Source organism: Dermacentor albipictus, chromosome 1, assembly GCF_038994185.2.
Source record: "Dermacentor albipictus isolate Rhodes 1998 colony chromosome 1, USDA_Dalb.pri_finalv2, whole genome shotgun sequence".
Taxonomy (NCBI): domain Eukaryota; kingdom Metazoa; phylum Arthropoda; class Arachnida; order Ixodida; family Ixodidae; genus Dermacentor; species Dermacentor albipictus.
The window spans coordinates 88,198,762-88,218,548 of NC_091821.1; the positions used below are offsets into that span (position 1 = coordinate 88,198,762).

The 19,787-nt window shown below is 46.7% G+C and overlaps 2 protein-coding genes across 5 annotated transcripts in view; one reads left to right on the forward strand and one right to left on the reverse strand.

The window, feature by feature from the left end:
* The window catches only part of LOC139048715 (uncharacterized), a 293,534-nt gene that overhangs the window by 34,587 nt on the left and 239,160 nt on the right, over positions 1 to 19,787 (forward strand). The window lies entirely within an intron of this gene.
* Positions 692 to 8,274, reverse strand: LOC139055445 (uncharacterized). The gene is made up of 5 exons (XM_070532931.1): positions 8,180 to 8,274; positions 5,768 to 5,910; positions 4,752 to 4,820; positions 3,611 to 3,691; positions 692 to 1,121 (listed from the first exon to the last, which is right to left on the reverse strand). The coding sequence occupies exons 2-5, from the start codon at positions 5,862 to 5,864 to the stop codon at positions 766 to 768; spliced, it is 603 nt and encodes a 200-aa protein (XP_070389032.1). The 5' UTR covers positions 5,865 to 5,910; positions 8,180 to 8,274; the 3' UTR covers positions 692 to 765.

Consider the following 19,787-nt stretch of genomic DNA (forward strand, 5'->3'; position numbering starts at 1 on the left):
TTATAAAAGTCATTTAAAAACTTGATAGTATGATGAAGATGCATGACTACAAACGTTCTGTCCCCCTCGTACTTGTTAAAAAGGTGTAAGTACGACACATGTTCTTTTTTTCCAGAATTGTTGCATTAATGGACACCCGGGAACCTCGAACCCACAAAAAAAGAAGATACTGCTGTGTTAATAGTGTTATGAATAATTTTTTGTGAAAGCTTTTTACAGACAAGTTGCAGTCTCGTTTCTGAAGGTTGAGCTGTATCATGCAAAATAACATGGAAAATGGTCACATGGGAGCATGACACTATGCCATAATGTTCGTTTCAGTTGACTCTCTTGCCCTACAAGTCACTGCTCACTGTGACCAGTGCTGGAACAGCAGTGTCTGTGTGATTTTCATCACACTTCTGTCCTATGCCATCCTTACCAGAGTTGGCGGCACATAGATACCCAAATTCCGATAGAGTTGCTTTCTATGGTGGTTGTTTTTGATTTGCTCAATATCAGTTGGCACTTCAGCTGCATCAAACTTCTATTTTACCTCTTCAACAACAACATAAACAACAATCTTTTGACACCTGTGTTGTCCTTCTAGTTGCCTACAAAGACCAGTTAATCTAGCATAACACTGACAGTCTCTACTATCTTCTAATGGGGAAGAGGTGTGTCCCACCATGTGTTCCACATTGTTGTCGCTATGTGGGCTGGCTGGGGAGGCAACTGTAATATGTTTGCATATGTTAAAGTGATGCTTGTACTGTGTTATAACACTTAACTTAGTCTTGCACTTGCTGCACAAGAACACTGGCTCACAGTCGTGGTGAAAAGCTTTTGTATGTTGAGCAAATGAGTTGTATGCACTACAAAAAAGTCACATTGATAACACACATGTTGCTCTACCAGGCCTGGTGCAGTTCCTTCTGACACTGCTGCTGATGCTGACACACTGCTGCTTGCCTCGTACACTGTTGCAGCTGCAGTAGACATGGCCGTCTCTGTATCTATTGCTGCCGTGCCACCTGTCATGGTAACTTCAGGTGGTATCGGGCTCTCTTCTGCAACAGAGATGTCGTTTGCCCCTTGAGGGCTCTCGTCATCAGGGCCAATAATTTCGTAGGCATTGTCTCCTGCATCGAAGAATCAATAAGAACAGCCTGAATTAACAAACATAGCTCTAAACAGTATGGACATCAAAACTTAACCACAAGCTTTGCACATCAGTGACCAGGCTTATTGAATAATACTTGCAGGAGGAGTTACACAATTGTGTGTGTACATTACAGTTAAGCCTCATTAGAAGAGATACTCAAGAGGCAGGGGAAACATGTCTCTTGAAACCAAAAATTTTAAAACACTGAGGAGCCAGACTAGATCACTTTATTATGCATCATCACTAAAGTATGTTTAGATATATCTGAAGGAATAATTGCTCAGGGTGGCTTAAAGGGCCCCTAAACCACTTCTCGACATTTTTTGAACATTTCAAGTAAGCACACGCATCAAAATCAGAATGCCGTCACAATTGACGATGCCAAACGCCACAGTGTGTAGCACCTGTGGGAGCACCACAAAATGAAGAAAACGACCCCGTGCGCATCTCTGGACCTATCCTGCACCCCCCAATTTGTCCTGACATCACCAGGCTGTCTCTGATGATGTCACCAGTTTCCGGTGCTGTCGAGTGGTCCAACGAAAGTGTACGACTGCCGGCAAGGCCTGCAAGCAAATACACACTCCTTCTTCCTCGTCGCGTTGCTCGCGATGCCATTGTGGGCAGCCAATGGGGGCAAAGAACAGAAACGCCAACAGGAGGGTCTCCCTATGAGGCTCTTCAGCTAGAGTCACCATACAGATCCATTGTATTGGCGAGGTAATTAGCGCCACCCCTCGCAGGACGACGGGCCTGCGTGGCAGCAACAGAGCTCATTGGTGATGGCCCTGTCCCGTAACATTTGGAGGTGTACTAGGCGAGGAAAAGATACTGTCCAGATGGCGTGTACCAGATGAAAGAGTAAAATGAGCGGGGATTACTTTTCGATAATCAAACACGTAGCTCCACTATTACTGCACCGTTCCGAAAAATTCTTGTGGCTACGTGTTCGTTGCCTTAACTTGTACAACTGCAACACCGCAACTAAATTTCAACCTGGGTGGTTTAGGTGCCCTTTAAAGAAAACATTCACAGCTTTTTAGTGACTGTAGATTGTGTTGGCTTCCTTCCTAACTTCTGGAAGTTAAACACTTCACTTTGCAAGCCTTGTTGCTCGCAGTGCCTTTGAGGTGCTCTTAGACGCTCGTCAGCTTCAACTGTCGACACTTTCTGCCCTTCACTGTCCTCGTTGCCCTCCTTTTCTAGTTCATGCTTAAGAGACATGCGCAATTGACTTGCGTGAGAATTGCGTGATCTTTACGCCCTTCACAGCACACAAGGTGCATGAAGTGAATGTGTCTGGGTTGTGTCCCTTCGAAGTAGGGAATACTTAAAAAGTCGTTGGTAACCAAGGTGTCTCTTGTGTACAGTGTTGTTAAAGTGGCAAGCATTGGAAAACCAACCAAACCATTTTCAGATGTCTCTTACAACCAAGTGTATCTTGTAATGAGATTATACTGTACTGAATATTTTTCATCTATGGATCATCTGCATGTACATTAGTCACAAAGACGTGTGGAATGGCGAATCTTGTAATGAGATTCTACTGTACTGAATATTTTTCATCTATGGATCATCTGCATGTACATTAGTCACAAAGACATGTTGTGTGGAATGGCGAATCAGAAAAAAGCTCGTACTCTTACTTTTTGTCCCTAACATAAGCAGCTGATAACAATATGATAAAAAGCAGGTAATGAGGCTAGCATGGAACATAATCCTTCAGCTCTAAACAGTTTTTTGGGCCCACATCATTCCCTCATGACATAAGGAAACAACTTGATTGCAAAAATGGCTGCATGTGATCTGAGTTGATTGAAACAAACAATACGTAAGGTTGCCCTGTATGTAATTTTATCAGAGTGCTTTTTAAATGTCCTGCTGGCGATCCTGGCTGCACGATGTTTCTCATGCTTTTTGGCACGATTCCTTTCTTTTCCACTCCACTCTTTTTTCTGGTTTTCTCCCCTTTCCCTTCCCCCTTGCGTAAAATAGCACACCTGAAGTATCAAATCTGCTGAATTATTGTGTATCAAACCTGTTAACATGCGGGCTTCTCTGTGGTCTGTTTTGTATTTTTGTGCTGTACAAGTCAATTCAAAATGAAAGATGGAATGTCTCTGCCTTTAGTATAATTGTATGTGTTTGTGTGTGTGTGTATATATATATATATATATATATATATATATATATATATATATATATATATATATATATATATATATATATATATATATATATATACGTCTTTCATGTTTTGAAATATATATACATTCAGGAGTGCCTGCATGCTCTTCTCCCCTGCTCCAGTGACAAAAAGGAGAGCCTTTTTATGTACCATAGTAAAACATTCACAGGTTTTCACTGAGCCCATTACATCACTTATCACATGGATCTGTCACAATACAGAGTAGCAGTGGTCCATATTACTAACCCATCCCAACATAACTATATATCAGCACATACCGACATGCTGTGAAACACCTGTTGCAAAGCCGCTGGTGCTGGCAATTTCCGCAGCACTGCAGTGGTACAGCCGAGTTCCACCTGTATAGTGACAAATGCATGTGCATGTTAGCAACTCACTAGTTGCTGATGGTTTCATAAGCTTTACACTACACAATAAAGTAATCTAGACAACTTTGTTGGAACAAATACACATAATTAGGACACCATTTAAAGACTAACACGATTAATTGCCCCCAATCTCTCACTCACTAAGGGATAATACTACTGAAACATCGGTGGAGAGCTCAGATTAACACAGCCCATAAACGACAAGCTTTCTTTGAGGAAAACAGCTATAACAGCGGTTAGTTTTCTTGATCATTTGATGTGCTAGCTTTGATTTAAATGTCATGCAGTACTATAAAATATGAAGTGCCGCATTTCTAGCAGCAGAAGGCGTCGTCAGCCTCATAGTACAACTGATTCCTGCACTGTTTGTGTCAGTGAGCCGACACATAGAAAGAAAACTGAATTCACGCATACATATACAGTGCCAAGTGCACTCCTTCTGAAAACGCAGCTGCCAGTTCCAATGCTGCTGAAAGGAAAGGTTATATAGAGTGCGAGACTGCATGGAACTACCACTTATGACTGTAAGTGTATGATCTGCTGATTGGAGAGGTAGTAACATGCTATTTCTAGTCTCTTTTAGAAGCATTACTAAAGGATGAATTAAAATCTATTCATAAGTCACGAATTTCACGCATCCACAGTTTGGTTAAATAACTTGTGAGAAAAAGACATGTTTACCTGGAATAGCAACCTTTCTTCCTGCTGCAAAATTTTCCTTCGAATTAATGAAATAACTTTACAGCGTCATAATATATTGTGTTTCTCGCAACTACTTGCCAGCAGTGGCGAGTTACAGTGTTTACATCTGACTCATTGGGCGACAAAACTGCCAAACACAAATATTTCACAAACATGAGAACACGTCCCTCGCAGAGAATAGCAACCATATATGCCTCTGTGAGACATGATCGCACCTTTGTGGTCAAAATGTACATTAGAACGACACCACCATCTCATTAAAAAAAAAGCCTCAGTACAAGGCAGCAGCCAACTGCATAATGTGAAATTGCAACTGATGTCCACTTACTGGTGGCCTGTGTTCGAGTCACTTCTGGCAGTTGACGGGGTGCTGAGAAATGCACGTCCTGGGTTGTCCCTACAAAACATACAGGGTTATGTCAAATGTTGAAAATATATATACACCGGCATTTCATAAGTTGCAAAACTATGAGTAAACTAATAAACAACTGTAATGTAAACAGATCACACATGATAAGATAGGCTGTCAACTAGTAATGCATTACGCGAAAAACCTAACGCATAGGAAAGACTATATGTATACACACGAAGCTGACACACAATTTAATTCGCTCTAGGTTTTTCCGTTATGTCTTGTGGTTAGAGCAAAATTATTGTAAATTACGCACTAAATTATGTACCCTGGAAAACTTTTCTTCAATATGCACCTGTGCACCCTTCGAATGAGTAGCGTTGTAAAATTTACGCACATGGCATTTAACATAGTTGCTGAACACGGATTTCCTTTGCCCTGTGTCGTGTACAGTGAGCTACATATATCTGCACCCCCCCCCCTTCTGTACTAGCCATACTGCGTGCCATTGCACCTATACGCATGTCAATAAACCTCACGACACAGAAATAAAAAAAAGCGCCAATCACCCATGCCTGTATGTTGCAGTGGGCCTAACCTAACCAAGCATGGGCTGTTGCTTTTTATAGTAAACACAGGCACCGTGCTCATTGCAAGTATGTATCATGTCACTAAGCAAATATGCAATTTCATTGTACAACTATTTTTTTATCACATGGATCTATCTGTTGAGAGGCAAGACAAAAAGCAGTCACTTCTCAGAACTAATCAGCTTTTTTAAAACACATCTCTAACTTTTCAATGACACTTGCTGCTATGTGTTTGTCTCCAGAGAGCATACTTGATTTGACTTTCCAATCGGAGACATTACATAAGTATACCATGTTAAGATAACTGCCTGGAGCACGTGAGAATTTTCATCTTGGTGTAACATACTGTATCTTGATTTTGTTTACATTTGGTCAAATGGTACACCCAATATACCCACATACTAGTTTTCTTGTCCAAATTGCATGCCAATGTATTTAGATTTTTTGGCATTGGCTCCTCTGCACTACGTGAAGTCACGCTGCACTGGCTCTTGTACATCCTCGTGTCCTTGCAGCTGCCTTCTTGTGTTCTATAAAGCGGGTGCCTGAAAAATATCGTATGCAAAAGTCAACACAAGGGCATGGTGCAAAACAACATCAAGACAGTCAAGGCCATGGCAATAAAAAAAAGTCTTAGCTCTTAGTCTTCTTAGTGAAATGCATGCAAAACATCCAAATGACTGCAACAGTCAACTGCTAAATTAACTTCAATTTTAGATTTACACAAAAAAGAAATAACGGACAGTTCATCCTCGTTCAGCACGAATGTTAGAATACTCCTGCTAATGAATAGAATATTGGTCATTTTCAGACATCATAGGTCTGTCATGAGTCTGGTGTATCACAAACACTACTTGTGACACATCCTAAGCACGTGCCCAGTGTGCCCCCCGCACCATCCCTGGTTGTGCCACTGCTGAAGCCATAATTTGAGGATTATAGCTGCAAACATGATGCTAAGTAGGGATGAAAATATTGTTTTTCAGTTCAATGGATATATGGATGTGCCTATAAAAAAGGGCAACAAGGCTTGTTATGGCAAGCTTACCCACATTTCAATACTAACAAGAAAGTTCACTGCGACCTGCATCTAAGCTTACTAAAAGGTTTGAACTTATTTTCATGTACGAGGTGCGCAATGGAGTTCATTTTTGACAGAGCCGACTACTGCTGCAGTTTGAAATCTAGCATTTTAGATTCTTGAAGGCATGTAAAAGTTGCAGTTAAACCGCAGTTATTAGTTTATTACACCAACCTATTGTTCTGTGTACGACAGACTGGTAACATGGAATTAAAGCAACATTTTATTTTGATATTTTATTCCTATACTAAAATTTTCAAGCGATAAACACATTTTGATGTGCCATGCAATAGCAAAATGCACACATTACGCTTGTAACCCCCAGAGGAAGGCTGATTTAGCTATTCAAATGACATAACTCTGACACGCCAACTCATATTAGCAAATGCACAGGCATGTCCAAAACAATAAGCGTATGCAAAGCGCCCTCGCAATTGTAATTCCACACAGCAGCCGTTATATTCGATGCCGATGCATAACTAGCTGCTCGACAATTCACCGAGTTCGTAGACATAAGCATCCTTTCAGTTTCGCACCGTGCACGAAAACCGCAACAGGAGACAAAACCGGACCCACCTATAATCACACCATTTCAATACATGAGCAAGAACAGTTCAGTCTTAGGGATAAACACTGTGAGAGCGATTTAGTGCGCGACGGCGACGAGCGACGGCTTCGAGCGACAAAACGGGCCGTCGCTTGAACAGATGGCTCGGTTCTGGAAATCTATAAATCATCGCTCGTCGCCCGAAAGTGCTATGAGCGACTAGCCAATAGTGCGAAGCCGGAACTGGATGTAGTACATCGCTCAAATACTACCGATTGTCGCGCGGAACGAGCAAATGATTCAATTTTTATACGTGCAAGGATGAGAACCTACGGCAATACCTCCGGAAATATTTTATGCTACTTTTTATCGTAAAATACATCAACGTAAATTACTAAAGCACGCGTCACGCATGATTGCAGCCCTCATGCCGGCAACACCGGGGAGGCGTCGCTCAATATCGTCGCTCGCACGGAGTACGACTTGTAGGCGACAAGCGAACGCGACAGCCATCTCCATCGCGTCGCTTGTAGCTGCCGCGCGCAAGATCGCTTATATGGGGTTTATACTTTTTTCAGCATAAAAAATGGATTCCTCATGCGTTTTCAGTAAGTTCAAGATAACGCGCCCAACTGACCTCTTGCAGCACGCAGCTGAATGCCTGCGGCAAAGTTTCCAACTAGCACTGGTGCTGCACGTAACTCCAGTGGTCGCAGATTCCCCCTGCGCGAGACACCGTCAAGCGCGCGGTTTACTTATAAAAAAGCATGCTGCCAGCAAAACGACGCCTTCTGTTATGTGATTCCTTAGTTCAACAGCGTTCCGTACACAGTAGACTGCCAAACTGAATAAATTCAAATACACAAAACCGCACGCTAATCACGCTCCGCATAGGCTCGGAATCACGGGCTGGTTAACGAACCATTTTAAGCGTCCTCTCGCCTGGTGTCTTATTGAACATACCATAGTTCTGGCAGCGTTTGCGATTTTTAAAGCTCTTACGGACAACGCCAAAGTGATAAAATCACATGCAGTTATCGCGACGACTGGCTTTTTCGATTGACATCGAGAGACACAGCGCGTATGCCTAGTCCTTTGTCAATCGCGTCGGCTAAGCGCAGCGACGACTTCCTGGCGATAGCATGACATATACGGAGAATGTGCACCTAAGTTAGAATTCACTTACCGTGGAGGATTTGCTGTTATATCCAAGGCATGACGAACGACTGTCGTGTTTTCGTGGCGACGCGAGATGGCTGCCACACGATCTCCGTTGGCTGGCAATCGCAGCTCCTATGCTGCGGATCACCTTTCTCCGGTGCTGTGTTGTTCCGCGATCTTGAGCGCGCGCGCGCTCGGTGGAGCAAATCCGAGTGAAAAAGTAGAGCGCTCGCTGTGCGTTCCATTTGAACTGCGGCGGCCTTTTCTCTTAGAAGCAAAACGATGTGTTCTTTGCTCAGCGTGCATGAATGAAACATTGCCATGTTCGGGGCCAGCCACCTACAGTTGAAGCAGAAGATTACGCTACGTTTTGTTCTCTATTCTGCTAGTAACAGCGCAAAATGTAGACAAGGGACGAGACAAGAAGACACCACAAGCGCTTGTGGTGTCTTCTTGCCTCGTCCCTTGTCTACATTTTGCGCTGTTACTAGCAGGATGGAAAACCAACAAGCCCAAGCTGCTATTCTAGCGAAATACATTTCCAGCGCTTGTGGTGTTTTCTTGGCTCGTCCCTTGTCTACATTTTGCGCTGTTACTAGCAGGATGGAAAACCAACAAGCCCAAGCTGCTATTCTAGCGAAATATATTGTTCTCTATTGCCGCAAGAGTAGAACGGGCATTCTACTCTCTCTCTGAAGGGGGGAGTGAAAAGCACATTTTACTCTCTCCTTGGTGAGAGAGTGAACAATGCATTTCACTCTCCTCGACATTTTGCGAGAGTAAAACGACGCTTTGAAGAGTGAACCGGCCGTTTCACTCCTGCGATACCCTTCCTAGTTTTTAGAGTGCAGCGAGTAGTCACACGACATCCGCCCTCAGATTTCGCCTCTGTGTCAGGTCTGACGCTAGGCGTCGACGAGTCGCCTATAATGCACCAGATAAATGAGTTTGTGCGTGATAAACGAGTTGGGCAAACGGGACGGCGTAACAATGAAAGGGCGTGAGAGCACATTTGGGCCGTAAATAACTAGAGGGGGTCTTCTGGCTAAACATTGTAAACGTCACAAGTGTCGTCCGTATCTTCGTGACACCAAGTGTCTCGCACGTTCTGGAGATACACAATAAAGGGAGATATTAGAAGCGTTTTACATGGCTAGGGCCGAGGGCACGTGCATTAGTTGTCCGTCCGTGGCACTTGCCGAAAAAGAGATTGCATTTCTGATGCGATAAAAACTTCTTTCCGTCACGGTGGTACTATTCGTTTTTCAATGTATGTAAACCCTGTTTCTTCAAGTAAAATTTAGTTGGAAGTTAGCGCCTGTCCGTCGTACATGTTCTTCTTTTAGTCCGCGTCTTTTTAGCGCTGTTTTTTCTTCAAGCAAGAAGCTGCTCGGCAGTTTTCCATGGTTCTGTTTACGAACGCGCAACCACACTCCCTATTGACCCCGAGATTACAGACCGTCATAAATGAGCAAGTCGCTGAGTGCCTGCAAGTTACTATCCAACAGGCTACCGTCGCGGCCCTTTTGACGTACGCTGACATCGCTGCAAGGCCGCACTTCGCTCCCCGTCCACCCCTCCAAGCTATTGCGTGACCATCCCTGATGCCTTTCTCGCCGTCTGCACCACACTTGCCACGCCAGTCAGATCCTTGGCACACAACGGACAAGCGCCCAATTTCTTACAAATTCGGTATTCCGGAACACGTTGCCCGCTTTTTTCGATGCCGTACGCCGCCTATTTATGATTACCACCGACCCATGTGCACTTACGCCCCTCGACAGCTACAATTTCCTGTGCAGCCATATGCAATCCCCGTTGTTTACACTACTCGTCGTTCCCCGTCCACACCCCGCCGCTCCATCTCACCGATGAGACGCCGGCCAAGCCCTCTACCTCAGGGAAACTAAGTGTCGCAGTTCCCGAGGCGCGAACTGCGTCCCCTTCAATTTACCAAAGGCCTCGAAATAACCCCCGCAACGTCATTGGGGTATACGTCGAAGGGTTTCCAACATTCGCTCTGGTCGACATGGGTAGAGCAATCTCGGTGCTACGCGCAGGACTTTGCCAACGGATAGGAAAAGTAATGGCGTCACTTTCCGGACTGTATTTGAGTACTGCAAGTCCACAGCCCGTCAACCTTTGGGAGGCTCTACTGCACATGATGTCATTGAGGAGTCTCCATGTAATTATTGAATTCGTTGTTCTGCCGTCCTGCTCCCCTGATGTGATCCTAGGCTGGGATTTCTGTTCGTCCAAAAATGACATCATTAACAGTACACGCGCAGGGGGGAAGTTGTCCTTTCTTTCCAACGCAGCCATGTACCAATACCCGGCGAAGTCTACAAAAATGCTTGTTGCCGAAGTTGCTGATATCCCTCCTCGGGCAGCCGTCGTCGTTTCCATATCTTGCGCCTCAGCACATGGCGCAACCGTGCTATTCACGCCATGTGACTTCTTCGCCTGTCGTCGTGCCCTTCCGTTGCCCTTTGCCGTCATCGCCATCAGTGTTGGCCCTGGTGTCATGCGTGTGTGTAATGCGTCTTTCCTGTCGATTAACTTGTATCGCGGAGAATGCCTCGGATACGCTCAAAGAGTGGATTCCTATATGCTCTTCGATGCGCCCGACGACGTACATTCGACGTCCCTCGCCGCACTCGCCAGTGCAACTCGACCGCCGTTAGACTGCGTCCATCCGTCAATATTTTGTGATCTTACAACCACGTAACACGCGCAGCTTGTCAGCCTGCTAAGCGAATTTACCGTCTCTTTTGACAGCCATCAACATTATCTCGGCCGCACCACCACAGTATCGCACGACATCTACACCGGTTCGCACGCTCCACTCCGGCAGTATCCATACCGTGTCTCGCTTCGGAACGCCGGGTCAACGACGAACAAGTGAGCAATATGCTTCGGCCTGGCGTGATTCAGCCCTCCCACAGCCCTTGGACGTCACCAATCGTCCTCGTAAAGAATAAAGATATTTCTATTCACTTCTGCTTTGATTACAGAAGTTTAACAAAGTTACTCACAAAGACGTATATCGTTTACCGCGCATAGACAATACTTTTGACTGCGTGCAAGGTGTCGAGTTCTTTGGATTTGAGGTCCGGATATTGCATGCCCCCAAGGCAAACGCTGACTGCTCTAAAACCGCCTTCATCACACCAAACGGATTATACGAATCTAATGCCATGCCACTCGGCCTATGTAACGCGTCCGCTACTTTCGAGTGTATGGTGGATAGTATCTTGCGCGGTCTCGAGTGGCACACGTGTTTGTGCTACCTAGATGATGTCTTTTCATCTGATTTCCCGGCTCACCTCCAACGACTAAGAGAGGTATTAAACTGTCTTGCTATGGCTGGCCTGCAGCTTAACATAAAAAAATGCTTCTTTGCTGCTCGCAAGCTTACCATCTTAGGCTACGTCGTATCCAAAGGAGACGTACTTCCAGATTCTGCAAAACTCCGTGAAATTGCGGAGCTCCTTAAACCGACCACCCTGAAGACGCTACGCAGATTCGTCGGCATCTGCTCCTATTTTCGCCACTTTGTCAAACCTTCGCTATGATCATCGCTCATTTGACTCAATTGCTGGCTGGAGACAACACCCTATCCGTCTTGGCAAAAGCATGCTATGACGTGTTCACACCCTACGCCGCCTGCTCACCCCTCCTATTCTTTGACATTTTGACTCTGCTGCCCCAACTGAAGTCTATACAAATGCCAGTGGATTCTGGCTTGGGGCGGTTCTCGCCCAACGTACACGCTGTCTCGAGGAATACGTCGTTGCTTATGCTATAGCCGCAGGCTCACAAAGTCTGAGATAAACTACTTTGTTACAGCAAAGGAGTGCTTAGCCATTTTCTGGACCCTTACAAAATTTCAACCTTATGTACTGGCGGCGAGGAGTTACGGAGTCGCCATCTATCGGAAGCGCCTCGCTGGCGTAGTATGAGGGATCACGTGGCGCGCTCCTCATAGGTTTTGCTGTCACCGCTCACTGAAAACACCACGCGCGAGCTCTCCCGGACATTTCTGTAAGTACTTTCGAAACGAGAGAAGTTTCTTACCGTCTAAATAATAATCTTCGGCAAACTGAAAGCACACAATCGTTTACAGACGCTATCTCTTTACCGAATACGTACAGTGAACGCCACTGCGCGCGGTCGCCGCGATGGAGTCTCCCGAACCGGCTTCTTGCGTGAAAGGTAGGTAAACGCTGAGAGCAAACTATGTGAAATATGTTCTTATAGTGTTTGTATAACTAAATGGAGTGTAATAGAATGAAGCCTAAATGCAGCGATCGCGCAGATTCGCAGCGACCGAGTGCGCGTCTGCATGCTTGTCCGCGCACTGTTTCGCTTTCTCCGCGCGCGCGTTTTCGCACCGTGCCATGAGCTTCAGGCCGCAGAATATGAGCAGTTGACAGTATACAAGCAACCATTGTTGCGTGGGCGCTATCAGAGCTGGTGGTGGTGGTGGTGAAAACTTTATTGAAAATGCCCGGCGATTTGGGTGGGGTGGGGCCATAAGCACCCCAGCCTAGGTGACGGCCTCGAGTCCTTGGACCCGGGCGGCTTCCTCAGCGTGCCGGACGGCCCACAGTTGATCGGCGAGGTCGTGGCTGAGCAGGGCCGCCTCCCAACGCGCCCCTCGGTTCGAGACTGCCATTTCTATCCCGTTCGTCGGAGACTCCTGCTGCTGGCTACCGGCGCATGCCCACAGCATGTGCTGCAGCGTCGCTCTGGCTCCGCACGCTTTACAGTCGTCGGACGGATATATGTCGGGGTAGCAGAGGTGTAGGATCACCGGGTTAGGATATGTGTGCGTCTGCAATTGCCTCTGTTCAAAAATAATTTCTTGTAGAGACTTCGATGCCTACGGGGACTGTGATGTGCCATCGCGACGATTCAATCTTTTTTTTTTCTTCTAAGTTCCTTGACCTTTCAATATTATTTCTCGAGTTGCGTCGCACTGTATGTTTATCGGTGTTTTCAGCGTGCAATTTCCCGCTGCTCCTTTTTTGTAATCCAGTGCATTAATTCATAACACAAACATGACCATATGCCATGCTTCTTTAAAATGTGCTTCTTACCGATCCCTTTCCATTCCACTGAACTTGCCAGTATCTATAGCATCGACAAGTTCATAGACCAAACCGTCATGACATCAGTCGGGCAGCGGACTCGGGCGAGCGTCTCAGTGCGCGTTTTCAAAACATCGCAGACCGGGCGCTGTAGCAGAAATCTTCCTCGCGTCTGTGCTTGCTGCATACCCGAGTTGTAGCCGATGACTGTTTGCCGGTTTTATGTTTCGCGAGCCAAGGTTCACGCAGCTTCTTGTCCTGCTGCTACGTGTGAATAAGGCTGACACCGGCCTCCGTTACGTGCGTCCGGCCCTGCGGCACCGAGCAGTAGCCTGCCATGTTGCGCGCCTTCAATGGCAGCCACTACCTATTGTAGTGCTTTCAAGCGTTGTAAAGGAGACACTCGAAGCGGGAAAATTTCGCCACTAAATGAGGACCGCAGCGTACGAGGGAATTTATACTCGTTTTCAGCTCGCTTCGGCGCGCCCGAAGCAGCCGACGCGGCCGCTATGTCCACGTGATCCCTCCTAGCACGTCACGCCGACGGTGGCGCCAGCTTTTCCAGTGGTGGAGCTCGAGGTCAATACGGCCGCCCATTTGACGTAATGACGGACCACCTGGCACTGTGCAGGCTTTTCACGTTCAAAGATCCCTCTGGCCGCCTCGCACGCTGGGCGCTCCGTTTGTGAGAGTACGACATCCGGGTCGTGTACCGCTCTGGACGCAAGGACACCGACGCCGACGCTCTCTCCCGCTCGCCAATTTCATTTGGTGTACATAGTCTTTGCCCACTCAACTTTGTCCTGTTAGAACTTGCCATCGATTTCATGTGCTCTTAGCAGAACAGACCCGTGGATTTCTTCGCTTTTGGGGTTTCTCGCTGATTCTGCTACTGTTTCGGCATCTAGGATTCTACGACGGCAGGCGCATCACTTTGTTGTTCGCGACCAACTCCTCTACCGTCGCAACCATCTTCCTGAAGGTCGGAAATGGCTCCTAGTAATACCGCATCGTCTTGGGTCTGATGTATGCGCATCGTTTCACGCTGATACCCAACGTGCAGACGGTGGCGTGTTAAAGACCTGTACCCTCCTTCGGCTCCGGTATTACTCGCCTAACATGTACAAGTTTGTTCGCAAGTACGTCGGCTGCTACATCGACTGCCAGTGCCGAAAGTAGGTCCCTAATTCCATTGCCACATCTTTATAGCCGCTTCCTTGTCCATCCCGTCCTTTTCATCGGGTGAATTGACCTTTACGGTCCGCTTCCTTGTACATGTGCTGTGAACCGCTGGGTTACGTTGCAGAGGATCACCTCACACGCTATGCAGAAACCTCTACATTCCCATCTGCTACGGCCCAAGACGCTGCATCAGTCATGCTGCGACAATTTTGTTCTTCGTTGCGGAGCCCCTCGGGAATTTCTTAGCAATTGAGGCCGCGTTTTTCTATCTGATGTTGTGACGTCGCTTCTGACGAAGTGTGACATCATCCACCGGACCACTAGCGCATACCATCCGCAGACGAAGGGGATGATAGAGCGTTTTAACCGTACTCTTGGCGAGATGCTCGTCATGTACAGTCGCGGACAGAATAAAATGGACCACGGGATCTCCGAAAACGTTCAATTCCCGAGCAGCCTGTAGCAGTAACCAGTAAAACTGCCCACGACACCGTTTTTAGTATATTCTACTCGAGGTCCAAAATGCAAATACCAGATTGCGTTGTGAGGTTGCGGAGATATTCAACTTTTTCTTAGATTTCATGGTCCATAATATTCTGTCCGCGACTGTACGTCGAATCCGACCATTCCATATGGCACGCTGTGCTTCCATTCGTCACGTTCGCCTGTAATACCACCACTGGTTTTTCTGCGTTTTTCCTACTGTACGGCCGCAAACCTTCCTGCACCATCGATACAGTTGTACCCTATACCAGCCTGATTCATCGGAAAGTGTTCATGTATCTCAAGCTTCGCAGCATGACGAAGATGAAGACAACTCGCCCGTTGTGTTACTACCGCAGATCAGACACACCAGAAGCATCGTCGTGGTGGCTCTGACCTCCAAGCTTCGCTTCCGATTCTTTGGTTTGGCTGTGGGTCTCACCTTTAGCTCCCGGCCTTTCGTCTAAGTTGCTCCCAAGATATCATGACCCTTACCGTATGCTTGCACAAACGTCTCCAGTGAACTGCATCGTAGAGCCTATGTCACCGTCTTCTGATCACCGCCGCCGCGGTCGCGAAACTCTTCACGTAGATTGGCTCAGGTCCTTCAATGATCTGTCTATGCTACCATATTATTCGATCGTCAGGATGGGGTCTTTTTCTCCGGAGACAAATGTAACAAAGAACCGCCCGTTAGCCAGGCTCATCTGCAGCATATTAGATACGAAGAAGTGCCGGTCAGTCAGGCGCATCACTAGCGCTTTACGCAAGGGGCCGGTTCTGACTTCTCGCAGGGTTCTGATTGCCCTCACCGAGTTTGACCTCTAGCTCCTTGCGTACCTCGTCAATAAACACCTTGAGAATTTTATTTTTTCACTAAACGCATCATTCGACTGACTGATGTTTTGAAGGCTTCCTTCAATATGGCGGCGCGAACGCCTTCAAAGGAGTAACCAATTCCAACTAAGCAGCGCCGCGTCTACGTGCCCCGTCCTCCTCTCTTCCCTTTCATTTTTGTATATGCATTGTGTAATACTTTTGCGACGTGGACAGCTGCCATGCCTGCATTGTGTTGCGTAGCAAAGAGAATAATTTTGGCAGGTGCATATTTTTGTTCAGAAACTGGGGAGGAGGGGATGTTGAATTGATCACCTATTGCCCAATTGGAAAGTTGCATGTCGACAAGTTGAGACACGGATACTATGTATGTCTTACAAGCCTGAGGTACCATGGAACGCAGCACACCTTCTACCGCAGAGCGCCCCAGGAAGTGCGCATGCTCTTTCTGCCGTAGGCCACTTGTTAGAAATAACTTGCTCTGAGCAGGGGTTACAGGATGGATTGGTCGCCGCTATACCATGAAGGAAGGAAATTAACTGTTGCTCCTTCCTTCACGGCCGCTACCAGTGCTTCACGCAATGCAATTGGTTTTTACTGCTTTCTTTTATCGACGACACCGCTGCAAGCCAGGCGAATACCAGCTGTAGCCAGCATTCGAAGCTCGAACAGTCCTTCACGCCTCGCGCAATCTCTCTCTCACTACAGCGCCTGTCTTCGCTGCACAGAGGGCAATGCGACTCGCGGTTACCTCGTCAATAATGAAGCGGTCGTTGAGAAAGATTTTCTAAATTCAGCGGACTCCGCCAGACAGCGCAAGTGCACGTTGCTGCACACCGCTACCGCGCTCTGCGCAGGCGTGCTGGGAGCTTTACGTGCGTGCTTCAAGGTTATCGACTTAAAAGGTGGCCTAATTTGACGTTGCCGTGCGCAGTTTAGCCTCATGAAAAATGTTCCAAATGTAAGAGTAGTTTTCTGCTTTTCATCTCATGAATTATGCGTGTCGACAGCACTCAATATAAGGCTGATTTCATCGCAAAACTCAATTGGCTTTCTTTTCTTTTATATAGTTTTGCAAAGGATGTCGTTTTTTCGGCTAATGCACGACGATTGGAATTGTTGTTGTCATCATTGTCGTCAGGCAGGTAGCGACAAAAACAATTTGAAGCGAACCGACAGACGTGTGCAGATTTCTACCCTGCTGGATGAAAGATTGCTGCAACATGAGTACATAGAAGGATGTGTGCAGTGGAGCCAGAATAACTTTTTGTGTCGACGTAAAGCGGCGCATTATTGAGTGCCTTCGTTAGAATATTGATTTAGCCTGACTGCCAGAACAGAGGTCGCCGCTTAGGATTCAGCCTTCATGCAAAGGACCGTCTGTCGTTAAGTGATATACTTCTTATGGTTTATAACTGCATTTCTTGAGAAAAAAGAAAGAATTGCTAGCCAGCGCGCTCACGTTTCTTTTTTTTCTACATTTCTATTTGTTGAACGAACGCAACAGGTATTACGCTGTTTCTAGATAGGAGATGCATGTCTAACTGAGGTCTTACCAGTGATTCCCGACACCTGCTGGCCTTCTTTTGCAGCACCGCTGTTTTCGATGCTTACATCGCTTATTCCGCTCAGCGAATCAATAAGAAGGCTATCCTTTCTTCCAAGTGCTTATTGATCGAAACGGCGTGCACACACAGGGTGATCGAACACTGTATGGTGTTTCTTTCAGTGAGCGTTCATTGAACGGCACCGAGACGGGCGCATACCAGTTACGCCTCCTTGCAGTTATATTTTTTTATCTTTCGGCATCCTATGCGAGTGTAGTTCATAAAGGCGGCTTGTCATTGAATCGGCATAGCAAATCCTTGTATCCTCTATGGGCGTCAAGTGCGCGGAGGAAATTTATGTCGGTCAGCGAAGACAAGATGGAACCCCTGGCTTTTTAAAGATATAGGTTCCTTGTTCATTGAAAATGCTCGCTTTACTTTGCGCCCCATTGTTCGCAGACAAGTCCCCGTTATACGGATTCTTTCTAACGATTCCCCACATTAAATTCGGCCCACCAATCGCCAATGTCTGCTTGAATAACGTCTCTTCGTGTACCATACAGTGTACGATATACAGGAAAACCGGTATGCAAGTGACAGAGTAAGAGAAAGGAGAGGGGGGGGGCACAAGAATGACGGCTACGATGGAAGACACCGGGGAGCAGTATTCGGAAATGACGGTATACTGGCATAGTTACACCGTGCCCGCGAACGTGTTTGACGAGATGGATGGGGCGAGGGATAAGAAGGGGGGGGAGGGCGACCGTAGCCTCCCAGTTGACTCCTGAACGCCATCCTCTTGCCCCACCCCCCTCTTATTTGATGAGGAAACATCTAAGATGAGGAAACATCCAAGAGTAAATCTTGCGCGGAGTACGCATCAGAGATAGGTAAAATTGTGAATGGTTGCAATGTGCGGCGGGTCACATTGTTTGCGCTCAGTTGTTAAGAAATTTGTAAGAAAGCACAAGCGGCGCCTGCAGAGCTGAAAAGCATATAGAAAATGTGAGAAAGCGTTGCGGTCGCTTGTGCTATGAGCTGGCGCTCTGATAAAATTTAGCGCGCACGCACGCACGCACGCACGCACGCACACACACGCACACACACACACACACACACACACACACACACACACACACACACACACACGCACGCACGCACGCACGCACGCACCTGCAGAGCTGGAAAGCGTATAGAAAATGTGAGAAAGCGTGGCGGTCGCTTGTGCTATAAGCTGGCGCTCATAAAATTTAGCGCACACACACACACGCACACGCACACGCACACACACATACACACACACATAGCGTGGGCGCACCAGAAGTGTACCTAGCCTTTTGTTGTGCCAAAACCACGATACAGTTACGAGACACGCCGTAAGGGGGGTCTTGGGATCAGTTGCGCTTATAGTACGCCTATTCTCTGGCTGAAGCTGTATGGCTATGCAGCTTTCTTCTAGGGCTGTGCAAACGCGGGGATAATGCAACGATTATATTGGAGGCCAAAATTTCGAAACATCTCTTTGAGGTGCCTCGCTATGGCAACAGAGTACCACAGACACTCTTCTTGGGATGCCGTGCCTACAATCCCTTCTTCAGTTTGTCGGGGTAAAGACTGAGTTTTCGTTTTTATGTACCCAGCAGACCACTCGCATTGCAGAACGGAAATGACGTGCAGATTTATGTTGTTATTTTTTTTTCGCCTCAAAAGAGCTGCAGTTGCTACTGTATGATCCAATCGATCATTGCACTTATTAGAAAACAGAAGAAAAATAAAAGTGCAGCACGGCCATAGCGGTTGGAACCTAATGCTAATACAACTCATGGAGTCGAAATTAAAAAAGAAATCATTTGTGAACATTACGCTTTTGTTTATAGAAACCACCTAAAGTGCGGTTCCTCAACTTAAAGGGGACTGGAATGCCACGTTATCGTTTTATAACCAAAGATAATGTAACTTCGCTGCTATCTTAAGTACAGACAGCATTATTGCATCGCTTATCCTCTGAAGGTCTCCGTCGCACAAAACGGCGGAACGATGGCCGGAGCGTTATTTCCGAACGCGCTACGTCGCAGCAAGAAAATTATTGCTGTTATTTTCACAGAACTAAAGAGCACGAACGAGAGGAAAAGGTGAACTCTCGAGAGAGGCCCACAACGGGTGAAGAGATAACGGCTTTGGTAACCTCAGTAATTATCGCCGCGCTCGCGACCAGTTCGAAGTGCCTGCACGCTGTCTAGCGGTCAAGCGGAACGCGCAATCCTGTGTGCTCTACTGGTAAGCGCCGGCAGTCACAGAAACGCTCGTGCTCACTGAAGAGTGTACGCTATACTATTGCGTACGCTAAAAAATAGCGGGTCGTCACTGCGCATGCGCTGAACGCTAAACGAAATAGCGGGTATAAAGCGGGCGTACGCAACGCAAACGAGTTAGGGTTAGCATTTTTTGCGTGGTTTGCGGAGTTTGCGTGAAATATGGCGGCGGTTCCGGC

Bases quoted from the DNA above. Each gene is read 5' to 3' on its own strand.
- LOC139055445 (XM_070532931.1), bottom strand. From the start codon at position 5,864: ATGTACAAGAGCCAGTGCAGCGTGACTTCACGTAGTGCAGAGGAGCCA. The intron at 4,821-5,767 runs GTATGTGGGTAT...TATGTTTTGTAG, and splicing joins CAATTTGGACAAGAAAACTA to GGACAACCCAGGACGTGCAT. The intron at 3,692-4,751 runs GTAAGTGGACAT...GTCACTATACAG, and splicing joins GACTCGAACACAGGCCACCA to GTGGAACTCGGCTGTACCAC.